The sequence below is a fragment of the Leptodactylus fuscus genome, chromosome 5 (genome assembly GCF_031893055.1).
Source record: "Leptodactylus fuscus isolate aLepFus1 chromosome 5, aLepFus1.hap2, whole genome shotgun sequence".
Lineage (NCBI taxonomy): Eukaryota > Metazoa > Chordata > Amphibia > Anura > Leptodactylidae > Leptodactylus > Leptodactylus fuscus.
The window spans coordinates 18,750,015-18,765,014 of NC_134269.1; the positions used below are offsets into that span (position 1 = coordinate 18,750,015).

The window sequence follows — 15,000 nt, forward strand, 5'->3', positions numbered from 1 at the left end:
GGGCCCCTCGTAAACTCTGCGCTGATTCATTTCCTAATATATCTATAGTTCTCCGACTTCCATTTTGTCATACAGAACATGAAATCCCCTACAAAGTCATAGATTTACATCATAAACTTGGTTGCCACTAGGGGGCTTTAAGGGGTTGTGCAGGACTTTGAACAACATGGCTGCTTTCTTCTTCTCAGGAAGTGACATCATGTCCACCGGTCTCTTATTGCCATGTGACCACTGTATGTGATGTCACTTCCTGAAAAGAAGAAACCATTCTTTCCATGCACAACCACTGTAAAGGGAGTCTACTAACAGGTCTGAAACTTTTGAGGTTCATCACCCACAAATCACCATTATACTCCAGGGGTGGTCTCTCTAGGGTCTCCTCAAACCCCTGAGTATAAGAAGTGGAAACTGTAAACAGTATTGCCTCACCTCTCTTGGGTGTCGGTCAGTATCAAGGTGTCCTCCTTGGGCCTCTTCCAGCCTCTGGCTGACATCAGACGCCCTGGGGTCACCACTGAGGCCTGTGATTGGCCCTCAGCGATCACATGTGGGATGCCAACATCATGACAATGAGTCACCACTAAAGGCTGTGATTGGTGACCCATTGGTGTGACGATGGTAAACATCTGTGTCATATCGCCAAAAAACTTCTTGGTTATGTTCAGAGGTGTATTACATAAGAATACTCCTGTGATTAGGGTCAGAGGGGTATTACATTATCTAATATATACAACAATCAGAGTTCAAAGGTACAGTATGCGCTCTGATTGATAGCAGAGGGGATAACATGGACAGAAGTCCCTGCTACCCCCCTCCCGTTTACATACAGGTCAGGCACAGATGATGGTGATGATTTATCATCTCTGTGCAGTCTACACCTCCTTCCTCCCCTTCTTCCTCCTCCGCGCAGCTCTAAGATGCTGCCTGAGGCAGGAGGGGGAGGACACTTTGGAGCCCCATATCTCAGAATCCAATAGGGCTATTAAGATGACCTTGGATTCATTTTAAATATCATCTTTTAATTGATGTCAAGATCATCATGATAGTCCTTCATATTCTGAGCGATTTACTGTTAAATACACTGTCGGGAATTGAGATCTGCATTGGGATCTCAATGCGGGACATTATTTTAATCCACTAATTGCTCAGAATCTGTAAGGGCTATCATGATGATCTTGAGATTCTCATCTTTAAAATAAATCCAAGATAATCTTCATAGCCCTAACCAATCCTGAGAAATTGACGTTAGTGGCAAGGACATATTACATACATCCTCTGCAACTAAAGTGCCTCTCAGGAAAGGGTTAAAGCACATGGCTCCCTGGGGCCCCCACTACATAGGGCCCGTTGTAAGTGCATCGTTGGCCCTATGGTTAAAGCGGCTCTGCCAGGGGGCATGACATGAGCCAGAGGCCTAAAGAACCAACAAATGCCACAAGGATGCCCAAAAGAGGTGAGTATAACTTGTATTTTTACTCGCCTCCCCTGGGCCACAGAATAGAATAATAACAGCTGTGCATAACAGAAAACCAATCAAAATTACAACTTGTCCAGCAAAAAGAAAGCCCTTACATTGCTCCGTCATCTAAAAGTATCAAAGTTACAGACGTCAGAATCCGGAGATGTCAGGGACACGGCTTATGGTCACACTCAGTCTGTACACTCAGGTGTGCACAAGGCCTAACATTACAAAATCTAATCACAGGAAGTGCTCACTGTCATCTATAGGATGTCTCATGTTCTGATGGTCATAAGTAATCAAAGCGCAAATTGGTGCAAATTACAGCAGAATTGCGGTGCCTTTTCTTAGTAAATCTCCCCCGGCATGTAACAGTTGTGAGAAGGTGACAGGCAGAGTGCTGGAGTCACGGTAAATCTTCCCCAGGTTTCTGAACTATGTGTGGTCCAGTGCGGGTCTGGAGTAGGCCTCAGCTCCAGGTGTGGGTCCTTGGCTTGTCACTGACCCATAATATACTGCAGAGCCTGCACTTCAGGGCAGATCCTGGGAGTGAGTGGAGGTGCCTGGGTCTGTCCTGGAGAGCTGAGTTGTGGTGAGAACAACCTGGGACTTGTTGTGCTTTGTTTGATCGTGTGGCCGGAAGTAAGCCACGTGTACAGTTATCCTTGTTCTGTTTTAGTTAGAGCTCAGATGAGCAGGAGTTTTACTTTGCTTGAAGTTAAGGCTCTATTTTATTTTGAAGTGAAGATTTGTTTTGCCGTTTGCGCCACATTTTTGTGTCCCTGTCTCTGACTGGTTGGGTCCGCACCATTGCTGCTGCCAAGATACCTTCCCCACACAATATAGGAATAATGCAAATCTCATGTAAACTTTGGGGTTAAAGGGTTTTCCAGGATTTACCAATTGGGGTCCGACATCTGGGCCCCCTATACTATTCCTATACTGTTACTAAGAAAGTTCACCACCATTCTGCTGGATTTTGCACCAAGAAACTGTCTACCATGTCTTGTGCCATATTTATTAAGTGTTTTAGACAGCTTTTAGAGAATTTTAGGTCTGTCTGAAAAAGGGGCCTTGTGTTGCAAGAAAGGGGCATGACTTAGCAGAGAGTGGGCACAGCCTAACTTGTGACACTAGGTTAATAGAGGTTGCGATGTTTGGGTAAGCTCTGCAGCCTCTTCACTACTTACCTAGCACAGTGCCGTACATTGTACAGTGGCTGTGCTTGGTATTGCAGATCATTCATTTCACTTGAATGGGACTGAGCTGCAATCAGGCCACGTGACCGATTTACGTGACATTCACTTGGGGGGGCCAGGTGTCAGACTCCTAAGGATAGGTCATGACTTATAAAGTCATAAAAAACTCCTTTAACCATTGTGCTCTATGAATGATCACTGCAACACAGAGTATTTCAGGTATCAGATCACTGCCATATGCTATACCCCGCCATTCCGGTTCTCTTATATCACAGATTCCCATACATTGACTCCGGACAGTGATGTCACAGGCACTTTCCACCAAGTGACTCAAAAATATCTATGGAGCATAACAAAAATTCCTGCGGTTCGGAAATTTCTAGTGTGGATTTATCTCCCTCTAGTGGACATAGCATGGAATGACTGAACTCTATTCCTAAAACCAAGGGGACTGCTCATGGAAGGTTTCTTCTAATATAAAGCTGTTCCCAGGGGGCGTAACTAGATTATTTGCCCAGTTTTTGTGGCATTCACTGATTGTGGGGGTCCGACCACTCAGACCCCACCGATCAGGAGAACAGGGGACTATTCACAACGTCAAACTCCCTTAGTCCTTCGCTTCCATTACCCATGCACAGCTCACTCCTGGATTAACTCTTCTCACCAGTGAACTAAGAATGGCGGGGCCCCGTGGCCCTCCCCGACCGATGCCAAAGACCTCAACCAACCGACCCTCCACCCTCTCCCGCGCATTTCTGCGCACACTCTTATGCCCCATAGTGGCCCCTGCACACAGTATTATTTCCCCATTGTAGACACCCATGAACAATTATTATATTCTGGGGTCTTTTCAGACCCCAGACTATAATAATTGGAGACCCAGGGGGGATAAAAATATAAAAAAAACCACTTACCTATCCCTGGCTCTGCTGCATTCTCTGCCGCTGTCGGCCATCTTCAATGACGTCTTGGATGTCATGTGACCAGGGGGCCTGCGTCGTGATGCATATGGACGCAGGTCCTGGTCATGTGATGTCAGAGACATACTGCAAGTAGGCCCAAAGCCTGCCCGGAGAGGTAAGTAAGACTGTTTTTTATGTTCCCTTACCTCTCCTAGGCCTCCGATCATTATACTCGGGGGTCCTGCCAGGATCGGTAAGTAAGTAGGGCCCATTACCGGCTGGAGTAACAGATCTAACAGATTAGGAGTGGGACCAGGTGGGCACTTCAGCTTTGTCCGCCATAGTATCCTCCTAGCAATGGTCTATCCCCCATGGAGGACCTTCATGTAGTAGCTGGACTAGAGAGTGACTACAAAGAGTGTCTCTCACTCTGGAGGACCCAGCATGTCCAGGCACAGCATTCATTGTAATTGGCACCGTGTAATACCTCATTTCTCCAGTGGTGGCGCTGCAGAGGAATTAGTCACTTCCAGGTTTCTTCTCTGATCTTCGATTACACCTTATTTACCCACATTTTTGAGGTGGGGTCCAGGAGAACATTGTGTTCGGCATTTTGTGTACATTTTAGGACGGGGCCATACTCCCTATGGACATGGCTACACCCACCTTCTTGTAATTTTGGCACAAGATGTTATTTTATGTTTTTCTAAAGGTGTTGGATCACTTTATGACTCGGCGGATTGCCTAACATTAAAAGTTAAGTTTTAATCTCTTTTGGATTCCAACCCGATTGCTGGATCCAGTTTTTGCTTCTTTTTTCCTTACTTTGTTGCCCCAAACCGAGGGGTCTGAATCCGTGCACAGGAGCGTTTCTAGGAACGACTGGAGATCGTGGTCTATATGTGAGTCGGGCTGTGTTCACATTTGGCTTATTTTTATACAAAATAGGGGATATAGTGTTGACACATTCCCTTTAAGAGGTGTGACCTGTAGGCGATCTGTCCTGAAGAAGGTCACTTTCTCTTTCTTACTGTCCGTTTTGTGTTTACGAGCCGTAATTGGGTTATTATCGGGCGCTTTATGTAAGGAGTGATGTAACTCCAGGTTCTCTCTGGGATTACGTAAGGGCGTGATATTATTCGGAAATCTTTCCAAATTATTATATAGCTGTGTACACAGGCTTTGCTGCTTTTCCTAGAACTGGTATATCCAAGGACAAACTTATCTGCTGACATAGAGACGCCGGTCTTAGGCGGCGGCAGCTCCGATTACTATCATACGGTCTAGACTGTAGAACAAGTGACGTGTGGCCCTCCAACTGTAGGGGGCACTATAACCCCTATCATGCAATGAGATGTGACAAGCTGGAAATGCTCGGAGTTATAGTTCTCTACTAACTGTACCATTCGGAGACCATTGGTCTAGTATAACCAGACTTATCTGGTTGTCCTCCATCGCCTTTCACCCTCTTGTTATTTTGGAACTCCCAAATTTTCACCCCGAGGCAAAGAAGAATATTCCATATTGTAAAACAATTCATTTATTTACAATGATCAGACAGTAACACACGTGTAGTGTATGTTCACATAGTAAGCAGGTGGGAGGGAAGGAGGGGGGGTTTCTTTAGGATAGTGTGCAGCCCTTTCACCCTACGCAAGATTGGCAACCAAAAACATGGCATCTCCAGAGAAAATTATAATAGGGAGGATCGGGGTGGGCAGAGTTTTTGACAAAAACTTCTATAAACATCAGTAACGGTATATACTGTATATTGTTCAGGGGCCAAGAGGCAATCAGAAGAATTATTGTCCATATGGCCGCCATCACATTGAATGTGAGGAACCAAGGCCAGGGTATCCAGGAGATCTTGTTCCACCCTTGGGAAAGATGGAGGGCTTGCTAAGGAAAAGTGAAGATGTATCGCAAACCTGAGGCCTGAAGAAGGTACGTCCTATGATAGAAACCAGTAGTCTGTGGAGTAGGGGTTCATGGGATGGAATCCGTTTAGGATTGAGGTTCCTTAGGCCCACCCTTCAACGATCCATAGAAGATAGACCATATTAGTCTTCACATTTGGGTGTCTTCTGTTGGACCATTATTGTGTCAGAGCCTGGATCCACTGAAGGATCCTCTGTTACCCTGATGGGCCAGTCGGACACTGGATGGAATATTCTACTGGTGAAGGAGTTAGGGCCACATTTGACAGCACTTGTTGAGACTTGTTGTCTCGGTACTGCCAACCAGTCTTAAAATCAAAGAATGGTTTCTACCATAGGTTGTAATAGCTAAAACTCCCACCCTCAACCACGACAGGAAACTCTACGTCTACAACTGTTTGCATTTTGTGGAATGTGAGTGAGACCTACGGAGGTAAAATGGTTGTAAGAAATGGTGGCTGGAGAAAGACATGGCTGAGGGAACTTAGAAGAGAAATACAGATATGATGGGATACGAGATAGGCATCGGAGACTCCACAAGCCACAAACTGGAGAGGCCTGGAAGTAAAAAATGAAATAACATCTGTGGACCGGCAATACCGGATGTAGACCAGAGGTTAGTGAGTGAAGGCAGGTAAAAATGCACAATTATGAGGTATGTAAAATGGTCAGACAGAAGATGCTACGACTGGCCAAATGTCTACTGAACAGTCCCAGTCTGTGTGAGGTCTACTGGACAGTCCGAGCCTGTGTGAGGTCTACTGGACAGTCCAAACCTGTGTGAGGAAAACTGGACAATCCCAGTCTGTGTGAGGTCTACAGTACAGTCCCAGTCTGTATGAGGTCTACTGGACAGTCCCGTCTATGTGAGGTCTACTGGACAGTCCGAGCCTGTGTGAGGAAAACTGGACAATCCCAGTCTGTGTGAGGTCTACAGTACAGTCCCAGTCTGTATGAAGTCTACTGGACAGTCCCAGTCTGTGTGAGGTCTACTGGACAGTCCCAGTCTGTGTGAGGTCTACTGGACAGTCCCAGTCTGTGTGAGGTCTACTGGACAGTCCCAGCCTGTGTGATGTCTATTGAATGGCCCCAGGCTGTATGATGTCTACTGAACGGCCCCAGGCTGAGTGATATCTACTGGATGGTCCCAGTCTACGTGATGTCTACTGGATTGTCCCAGTCTATGTGATGTCTACTGGACGGTCCCAGCCTGTGTGATGTCTACAGGATTGTCCCAGTCTATGTGATGTCTACTGAACGGTCCCAGCCTGTCTGATGTCTACTGAATGACCCCAGGCTGTATGATGTCTACTGGATGGTCCCAGTCTGTGTGATGTCTACTGGATGATCCCAGTCTATGTGATGTCTACTGAACGGTCCCAACCTGTGTGATGTCTACTGGATTGTCCCAGTCTATGTGTTGTCTACTGAAGGCTCCCAGCTTGAGTAATGTCTAACATATCAGCTACTATTTAGCACCCTTCAAAACACTGGTATCTGACCTTCAGGTGATAATGTCACAAAATTTGCACCTACTTAAGAAGGTCCATGTTCATTTCCCGCACACTTGACATAGAACTGGTTTGGTTGATGAATTACTCAGGCTACACACAATACACCGTAGGGAGGAACCATTGAAATACCAACATGAAAAAGGACACTTAAAACTTGTATAGTTTTCAGGTGAATAGTTCATAGTTCACAAACACACACGACTCTTGCACAAGAACGTATTTTCGTCCACATCTGTGTCGTAACATCTGCCAGTTGTGAAGAAGCTGTGGCAATGTCATGCCTTGGTGACAGTGACAATGAAGGAGTGACAGTGTAAGGAGGTGGCTAGGCCTCAACCTATGTCTTGTGAGATACAAAAGTGAAGAAACCGGATCGATGTGGCCTAACAGGACGTGTTTTCAAAAATTTTGGCAGCATGACACATAAAACACAAACACTTTTTTTTTTTTTTTCATCCTTGTCCCAGACAGTATTATATTACGTTCTCCTTCCAGCAGAGGAAAAGAGGTCACGTCAGTCCATTGTATATCTCAACCACCGAGCAGCTTCAGTGTCCTTTGGCGAGGGAAGTAAATGTCTTTCTCCCATGACACACATCATACCTTCTGTGAAGCAGCTGACGCGTTTCAGGTAACTAGAGGAAACCAGTTGTGTGGCTTTTGTAATGTCTCTCAAGTATTTCTGGTTAGTAAAATGTAATGATTTGTGGCTCATGAGTAACTTACAGTACTAGTCAGGTCCGTTTCGACCCATCACCTGCTCCGAAAAAATTCTCTTCAACTGGGCCACCTCTGCGGACAGTGAGGCAAGTTGGGTCCTAAGTTCAGAGTTTTCTGTAGCCTGAGCAGGGTTCCCATCCTGACCTTGGTTTCCCCACCTTCCCCGAGGACAAGCCATTGGCTGCTGCGGGAAAGCTTGGGCCACTTCAGTAGGAAAACTGTTCATTTCTCTCGAGACCGGTGCTGCAGCATGAGGTCCTTCCTCCCCCGGGGCACAGGCCTTAAACCTCAACTTGTGTGGGAGGCTTTTATACATGTCAGGATGAACATCGAGTCTTCCACGAGTATTTTCTACAGTCTCTACTGGAACAGATCCGTAATAATTTATGGATGATGGCGGTAATGTTTGAGGTTCCTGTTCAGGAACTCTGTCTTCAAAGAAAACTGGACTGCCCACACTAGGCGTGGAGAATCCAGAGTCTTCTGAGTGAGGCATAGGTGGAGGAGGGTTTGGTGGAGCAGTTTCATGAAGACCGCAGGGCTGCACATATGTCCCGCGAGCTTCTTCACAAGGATCCCGTACCAGGCCGAAGCGAAAACGAAGAGCCAGAAGCTCAGCTCGTAGCCTTGCGTTCTCCTCTAGAAGAGCAATGACACGTCCTTCTAGAGCAAGATCACCAGCACGGCGTTTCTCTCTTGAGCGCTTAGCTGCCTCGTTGTTCTTTCTCCGTTTATCCCAATAAGTGTCATCTTTTTTTTCATCTGGAGTAAATTCTCGGCGACGCCGTAAGCTACAGGCTGATGGTGAGTTGTTTGGTGAAGTAGAAGAACTCCGGCGGCCGAGGAGAGAACGAGCAAGAAGAAGGCCAGAGGTGGATAGGAGGGAACCTGTAGATGAGGTATCTTCAAGAGTGTTCTCTGCAGAGGCTGGAGGAGGAGGAGCATAGGGCTCAAGCGTAGGAGGAGTCTGGTGAGGGGACAGATCCTCAGAGGTGGAGCAAGGCACCTGACCATTCATATTAGGGTGAGGGGAGAGGGTTGGAGGGGAGAGGTCACTGAGTTGAGCCAGGATTGTGCACGGTTGGGTGTCAATGAGCAAAATCCTGTGAAAAACAAAACAAGAAATAAATCATGACAGAGAAAAAGGAAAATATTATTTTACAATATGATTTCTCAGGTCCTAGAAAATCTGACACACCAAATATTAAAAGGGTTTGCCCATAAATGGAGAACCCTATAACTTTTGGCAATCGGTTTGTCGAAACCTCTTGAACTAAAATAAATTTTGTTTGTTTAGACCATGTCAGCTAAATAGATAACACTAAGCTTAGACTATGACCTACATCTCTAATCCTAACCTTCAAACCTTGGTCTAGATTTCTAATCTAACTTTTGGAGCATTGATCAAGATCTCTAACCCTACAACCCAAATCCTAGATCAATAATCCTAAACTTAGAGCTAGGTCTTGAACCAAAACTCTAGACCTACATTTTTAATCCTGATCTTAAACCTCAGACTTAGATCTTTGATCGTAACTCTAGATTTCTATCTCTAACCTTACAACTTCAAGCTAGATCTCTTAACGCACATCTTAAAACCACGTACTAGATTCCAACCCTAACCTTAGACCTATATCACTAATCCAGACTATCTAGAACCCTAAATATATCTGACAATACATCTAGACCCCAATCACTACCCCAATTCTAAATCATTCATTTAAAGCACAAAGGTAGATCTAGACATTGAACTCTAAAGCAAGATCTAGATCCCTATTTCTAACCGTAAAACCTTGACCTAGATATCTAACCCAAAACTTAGTACCCGATTTCTAACTCTAATCCAAAAATCTCTAACACCAGCCTTGAAACCACAACCGATATATCTAATCCAAAACCTAGTATCTGATTTCTAAAATTTTGACCTAGATCTCTTACCCTAGAGCCAGATCTTTCAGCCTAAACTTAAAACCCTGACCTAGATCCTGAACATGAACCTTATAGAGCTGGATCTCTGGCACTAGCCTTGACACCACGCCCTAGAAATCCAACCTAGCCTTCAAACTTTGACCTAGATCATTAATTCTAGGCTAGACCTTGGACTCTGACTCTAGAGCTAAAACTTTAAGCCTGACCTTAAAAGCATGGCCTAGATTGGTAGCCCTGGAACTAGATCTTTAATCTTGACCTAGATCTTGAACCCTTCCTTATCTTTCCTGCCAACCCTTATATCTAGACCTGGATCTGTTCCCATTTCAAGATCTCTACCGATCTCTACCTGTATTTCTACCCCACCCCTACCTCGACTCCATTACCCTAGGTTTGTAACCTTAACCATCTCTAACCATAACCTTGACCGCTCACCCTCACCCCAAAACCAAACCCATTCAGTCCCTCTAGATTCTCCTACGTGTAACTCCTGTCCTTGTAGATCATGTGTCTGTCCCTTGTGCTGTATCTAAACCTGACAGCAGATCTCAGCCATGTAATACTCTGTTTTCTATATTACAGAGAAGCAACAGGAAGAACAGACAGTCACACATTTGTCTGGCGAGACCCACAGAACGCGTTTGGCGCTCGCGCTACGTCAGCCGGAGGGAGGTGCGCGCATGTTAATATCCAGTTATAATTGTGTAACCATTTCTTGGAAAGCAGAGAATCTTCTTATGAAATAGACAATCCAACCTGGGTGTGTCTCTTATCCAAAAAGAGACATGCAAACACAGGCAGCGTATACTGCAGACACCATATGGAAAGCAGTCACCCCTATAGTATATATTAGAGTGTCAGCTCTGCAGTACTGTGCCCTGCCGATCCCCCTCTTACTGTATAGAGTGCCAGCAACCTGTTCATTCCCCCTGACTATAGAATATATTAGAGTGTCAGCTCTGCAGTACAATATAGGTGTGCTGTGCCCTGCCGATCCCCCTCTCACTGTATAGAGTGCCAGCAACCTGTTCAATCCCCCTGACTATAGAATATATTAGAGCGTCAGCTCTGCAGTACAATATAGGTGTGCTGTACCCTGCCGATCCCCCTTACTGTATAGAGTGCCAGCAACCTGTTCAATCCCCCTGACTATAGTATATATTAGAGTGTCAGCTCTGCAGTACTATATAGGTGTGCTGTACCCTGCCAATCCCCCTCTCACTGTATAGAGTGCCAGCAACCTGTTCAATCCCCCTGACTATAGAATATATTAGAGCGTCAGCTCTGCAGTACAATATAGGTGTGCTGTGCCCTGCCGATCCCCCTCTCACTGTATAGAGTGCCAGCAACCTGTTCAATCCCCCTGACTATAGAATATATTAGAGTGTCAGCTCTGCGGTACAATATAGGTGTGCTGTACCCTGCCGATCCCCCTCTCACTGTATAGAGTGCCAGCAACCTGTTCATTCCCCCTGACTATAGAATATAGTAGAGCGTCAGCTCTGCAGCTCTTCGTTCTCCATCTTACCATATGGCAATCACATATTAGACTCGTATCCGCTCGGCAGCATCTTGGCTCCCCCTCACTATCTAGCAGTCACATATTAGAGTGTCAGCTCTGAAGTGTGTTATTCACCCCTCCTTACTATACAGCAATCACCTTGTACATACCCTAGTTTACAATAAGGCAGACGCATATTAGAGTGTCAGCTCTGCAGTCTCCTGTTCTCTCACCTTACTATATACCAGTTACATATCACACAGTCAGCTCTGCAGTATCCTATGCATTCCTATTAAATTCTAACAGTCACATATTAGAGTGTCAGCTCTGCAGTGCCATATTCCACCCCTTACTATATATGTAGAGCAGTCTTATGATAGACAGTCAGTTATGCAGTATCTTACTCATTCCTATTAAATGATAACAGTCACATATTAGAGTGTCAGCTCTGCAGGATTCTATTCATTCATCCCTATTGCATTATAACAGTCACATATTAGAGTGCTAGCTCTGTGGTATGTTCACTGTCACTATCTAGTAGTGACATAGCAGAGGATCAGCTGTACAGCACCACATTGTACCCTGCATTAGCTATATATTAGAGTAACCTTATATTAGAGTGTTAGTTCTGTAGCCCCTCACACCCCCCCATTATTCACATATTAGGGCACCCTACTGCTAAAATGTCAGCTCACTTTCCCCATTAGATATATATGTGAGGTTACCTTGCTATTAGAGTGTCAGATCACCTCTCTCCTCTAGTCATATATTAAGGTACCCTATAGTTAGATTGTCAGCTCACCTCTCTCCTGTGGTCATTATTAGGGCACCCTGCTATTAGAGTGTCAGCTCACTCGCTCCTACAGTCACATATTAGGTCACATATAGTTAGAGTGTCAGATCACCCCTGTCCTGTAGTCACATATTAGGCTAACCTGCTATTATAGTGTCAGATCACCCCCCCTTCTGTAGCTACATATTAGGGCACCCTGTTATTGTAGTGTTAGATCACCCCCCTTCTGTAGTCACATATTAGGCTACCCTGCTATTAGAGTATAAGCTCACCCCTCTCCTTTAGTCACACATTAGGGTGCCCTGCTATTATACTGTCACCCCCCTCCTGCAGCCACATATTAGGGTACCCTGTTATTATACTGTCACCCCCCTCCTGTAGCCAGATATTAGGGTGCCCTGCTATTCCAGTGTCTGCTCCCCCCTCCTGCAGCCACATATTAGGGTGCCCTGTTATTATACTGTCACCCCCCTCCTGTAGCCACATATTAGGGTGCCCTGTTATTATACTGTCACCCCCCTCCTGTAGCCACATATTAGGGTGCCCTGTTATTACACTGTTACCCCCCCCCTCCTGTAGCCACATATTAGGGTGCCCTGTTATTATACTGTCACTGCCCCCCCTCCTGCAGCCAGATATTAGGGTGCCCTGCTAATCCAGTGTCTGCTCCCCCCTCCTGCAGCCACATATTAGGGTGCCCTGTTATTATACTGTTACCCCCCCCCCTCCTGCAGCCAGATATTAGGGTGCCCTGCTATTCCAGTGTCTGCTCCCCCCTCCTGCAGCCACATATTAGGGTGCCCTGTTATTATACTGTTACCCCCCCCTCCTGTAGCCACATATTAGGGTGCCCTGTTATTATACTGTCACTGCCCCCCCTCCTGCAGCCAGATATTAGGGTGCCCTGCTAATCCAGTGTCTGCTCCCCCCTCCTGCAGCCACATATTAGGGTGCCCTGTTATTATAGTCAGCCCCCTCCTGCAGCCAGATATCAGGGTACCCCCTGTGGTGCCCCCTCCTGCTGTACCTGTGCGGGCAGCTGCTCCTGGCAGTGGGGCACTTGCAGGCAGTCTCTGGGTACTTGCAGCAGTCAGTCTCCCTGGGTGTCTCATGCTCTGTCTCTCTCTCACTATCGCTGTATATACACAGTGTACGTCTTTCTCTCCCTGCCCTACAGAGTTCAGCTGAGGCTGAGCGTTCACCTTACTTAACCCTAGTGCGTCCTGTGAGAATGTGCCAGCCTCTCCCCTCTCCGGGCTGTCCCTGCACATCCCTCATCCTATTCTCTATACACAGATAGGGGAGAGCATATTACTGACACCAGCTGCACTATGGACATTGCATAACAATCATGTGCCTGCTGGAGGACTACAACTCCCAGCATGTGCCAGCAGTACATTACATAGAGACAGGGGTAAGGGGGACTACAACTCCCAGCATGTGCCAGCAGTACATAACATACAGATAGGGGTAAGGGGGACTACAACTCCCAGCATGTGCCAGCAGTACATAACATAGAGACAGCGGTAATGGGGACTACAACTCCCAGCATGTGCCATCATACATAACATACAGACAGGGGTAATGGGGACTACAACTCCCAGCATGTGCCAGCAGTACATAACTTAGGGACAGGGGTAAGGGGGACTACAACTCCCAGCATGTGCCAGCAGTACATTACATAGAGACAGGGGTAATGGGGACTACAACTCCCAGCATGTGCCAGTATACATTACATAGGGACAGGGGTAATGGGGACTACAACTCCCAGCATGTGCCAGCAGTACATAACATAGAGACAGGGGTAATGGGGACTACAACTCCCAGCATGTGTCAGCATACATAACATAGAGACAGGGGTAAGGGGGACTACAACTCCCAGCATGTGTCAGCATACATAACATAGAGACAGGGGTAAGGGGGACTACAACTCCCAGCATGTGCCAGCAGTACATTACATAGAGACTGGGGTAAGGGGGACTACAACTCCAAGCATGTGTCAGCAGTACATAACATAGAGACAGCGGTAATGGGGACTACAACTCCCAGCATGTGCCAGCAGTACATACAATAGAGACAGGGGTAAGGGGGACTACAACTCCCAGCATGTGCCAGTATTACATACAATAGAGACAGGGGTAAGGGGGACTACAACTCCCAGCATGTGTCAGCATACATAACATACAGAAAGGGGTAATGGGGACTACAACTTCCAGCATGTGCCAGCATACATAACATACAGAAAGGGGTAATGGGGACTACAACTTCCAGCATGTGCCAGCATACATAACATACAGGCAGGGGTAATGGGGACTACAACTCCCAGCATGTGCCAGCAGTACATAACATAGAGATAGGGGTAATGGGGACTACAACTCCCAGCATGTGCCAGCATACATAACATACAGACAGGGGTAATGGGGACTACAACTCCCAGCATGTGCCAGCAGTACATAACATAGAGACAGGGGTAATGGGGACTACAACTCCCAGCATGTGCCAGCATACATAACATACAGACACATGATTAGATACACAGCTCAGCACACACCAACACACATCAGATGTAACATACACAGCTCATCAGACAGTATGACACAGTAGAGGATTGGAAACACAGCTCAGCATACACAATCATACATCTGAGGATTAAATACACTGCTCAGCACATATCAACACGCATCAGATGATTAGGTACACTTTTCAGCACACACTATCACACATAAGGTGATTGGATACACAGCTCAGATGATTAGATACATCACTCAGCACACGGTATCACACATTAGAGGATTGGATATACAACTCAGCACACACCAACACACATCAGAAAATTAGATACACAGCTCAGCACACACCAACACACATCAGAGAATTAGATACATAGCTCATAAGACACAATCATACATCAGAGGATTAAATACACTGCTCAGCACACATTATAACATACCAGAGGATTAGATACACAGCTCATCACACATTAACACACATCAGAGGATTAGATAAACCGCTCAGCACACACTATCACACATCCGGATATTGGATA

The 15,000-nt window shown here is 46.1% G+C and overlaps 1 protein-coding gene across 1 annotated transcript; it reads right to left on the reverse strand.

Annotated features, from left to right (window-relative positions):
* Positions 1 to 6,336: 6,336 nt before the first annotated feature.
* On the reverse strand, positions 6,337 to 13,071 carry LOC142204739 (uncharacterized). The gene is made up of 2 exons (XM_075276056.1): positions 12,982 to 13,071; positions 6,337 to 8,834 (listed from the first exon to the last, which is right to left on the reverse strand). The coding sequence occupies exon 2, from the start codon at positions 8,747 to 8,749 to the stop codon at positions 7,742 to 7,744; it is 1,008 nt and encodes a 335-aa protein (XP_075132157.1). The 5' UTR covers positions 8,750 to 8,834; positions 12,982 to 13,071; the 3' UTR covers positions 6,337 to 7,741.
* Between the last annotated feature and the right edge of the window lie 1,929 nt (positions 13,072 to 15,000).

Bases quoted from the DNA above. Each gene is read 5' to 3' on its own strand.
- LOC142204739 (XM_075276056.1), bottom strand. From the start codon at position 8,749: ATGAATGGTCAGGTGCCTTGCTCCACCTCTGAGGATCTGTCCCCTCAC.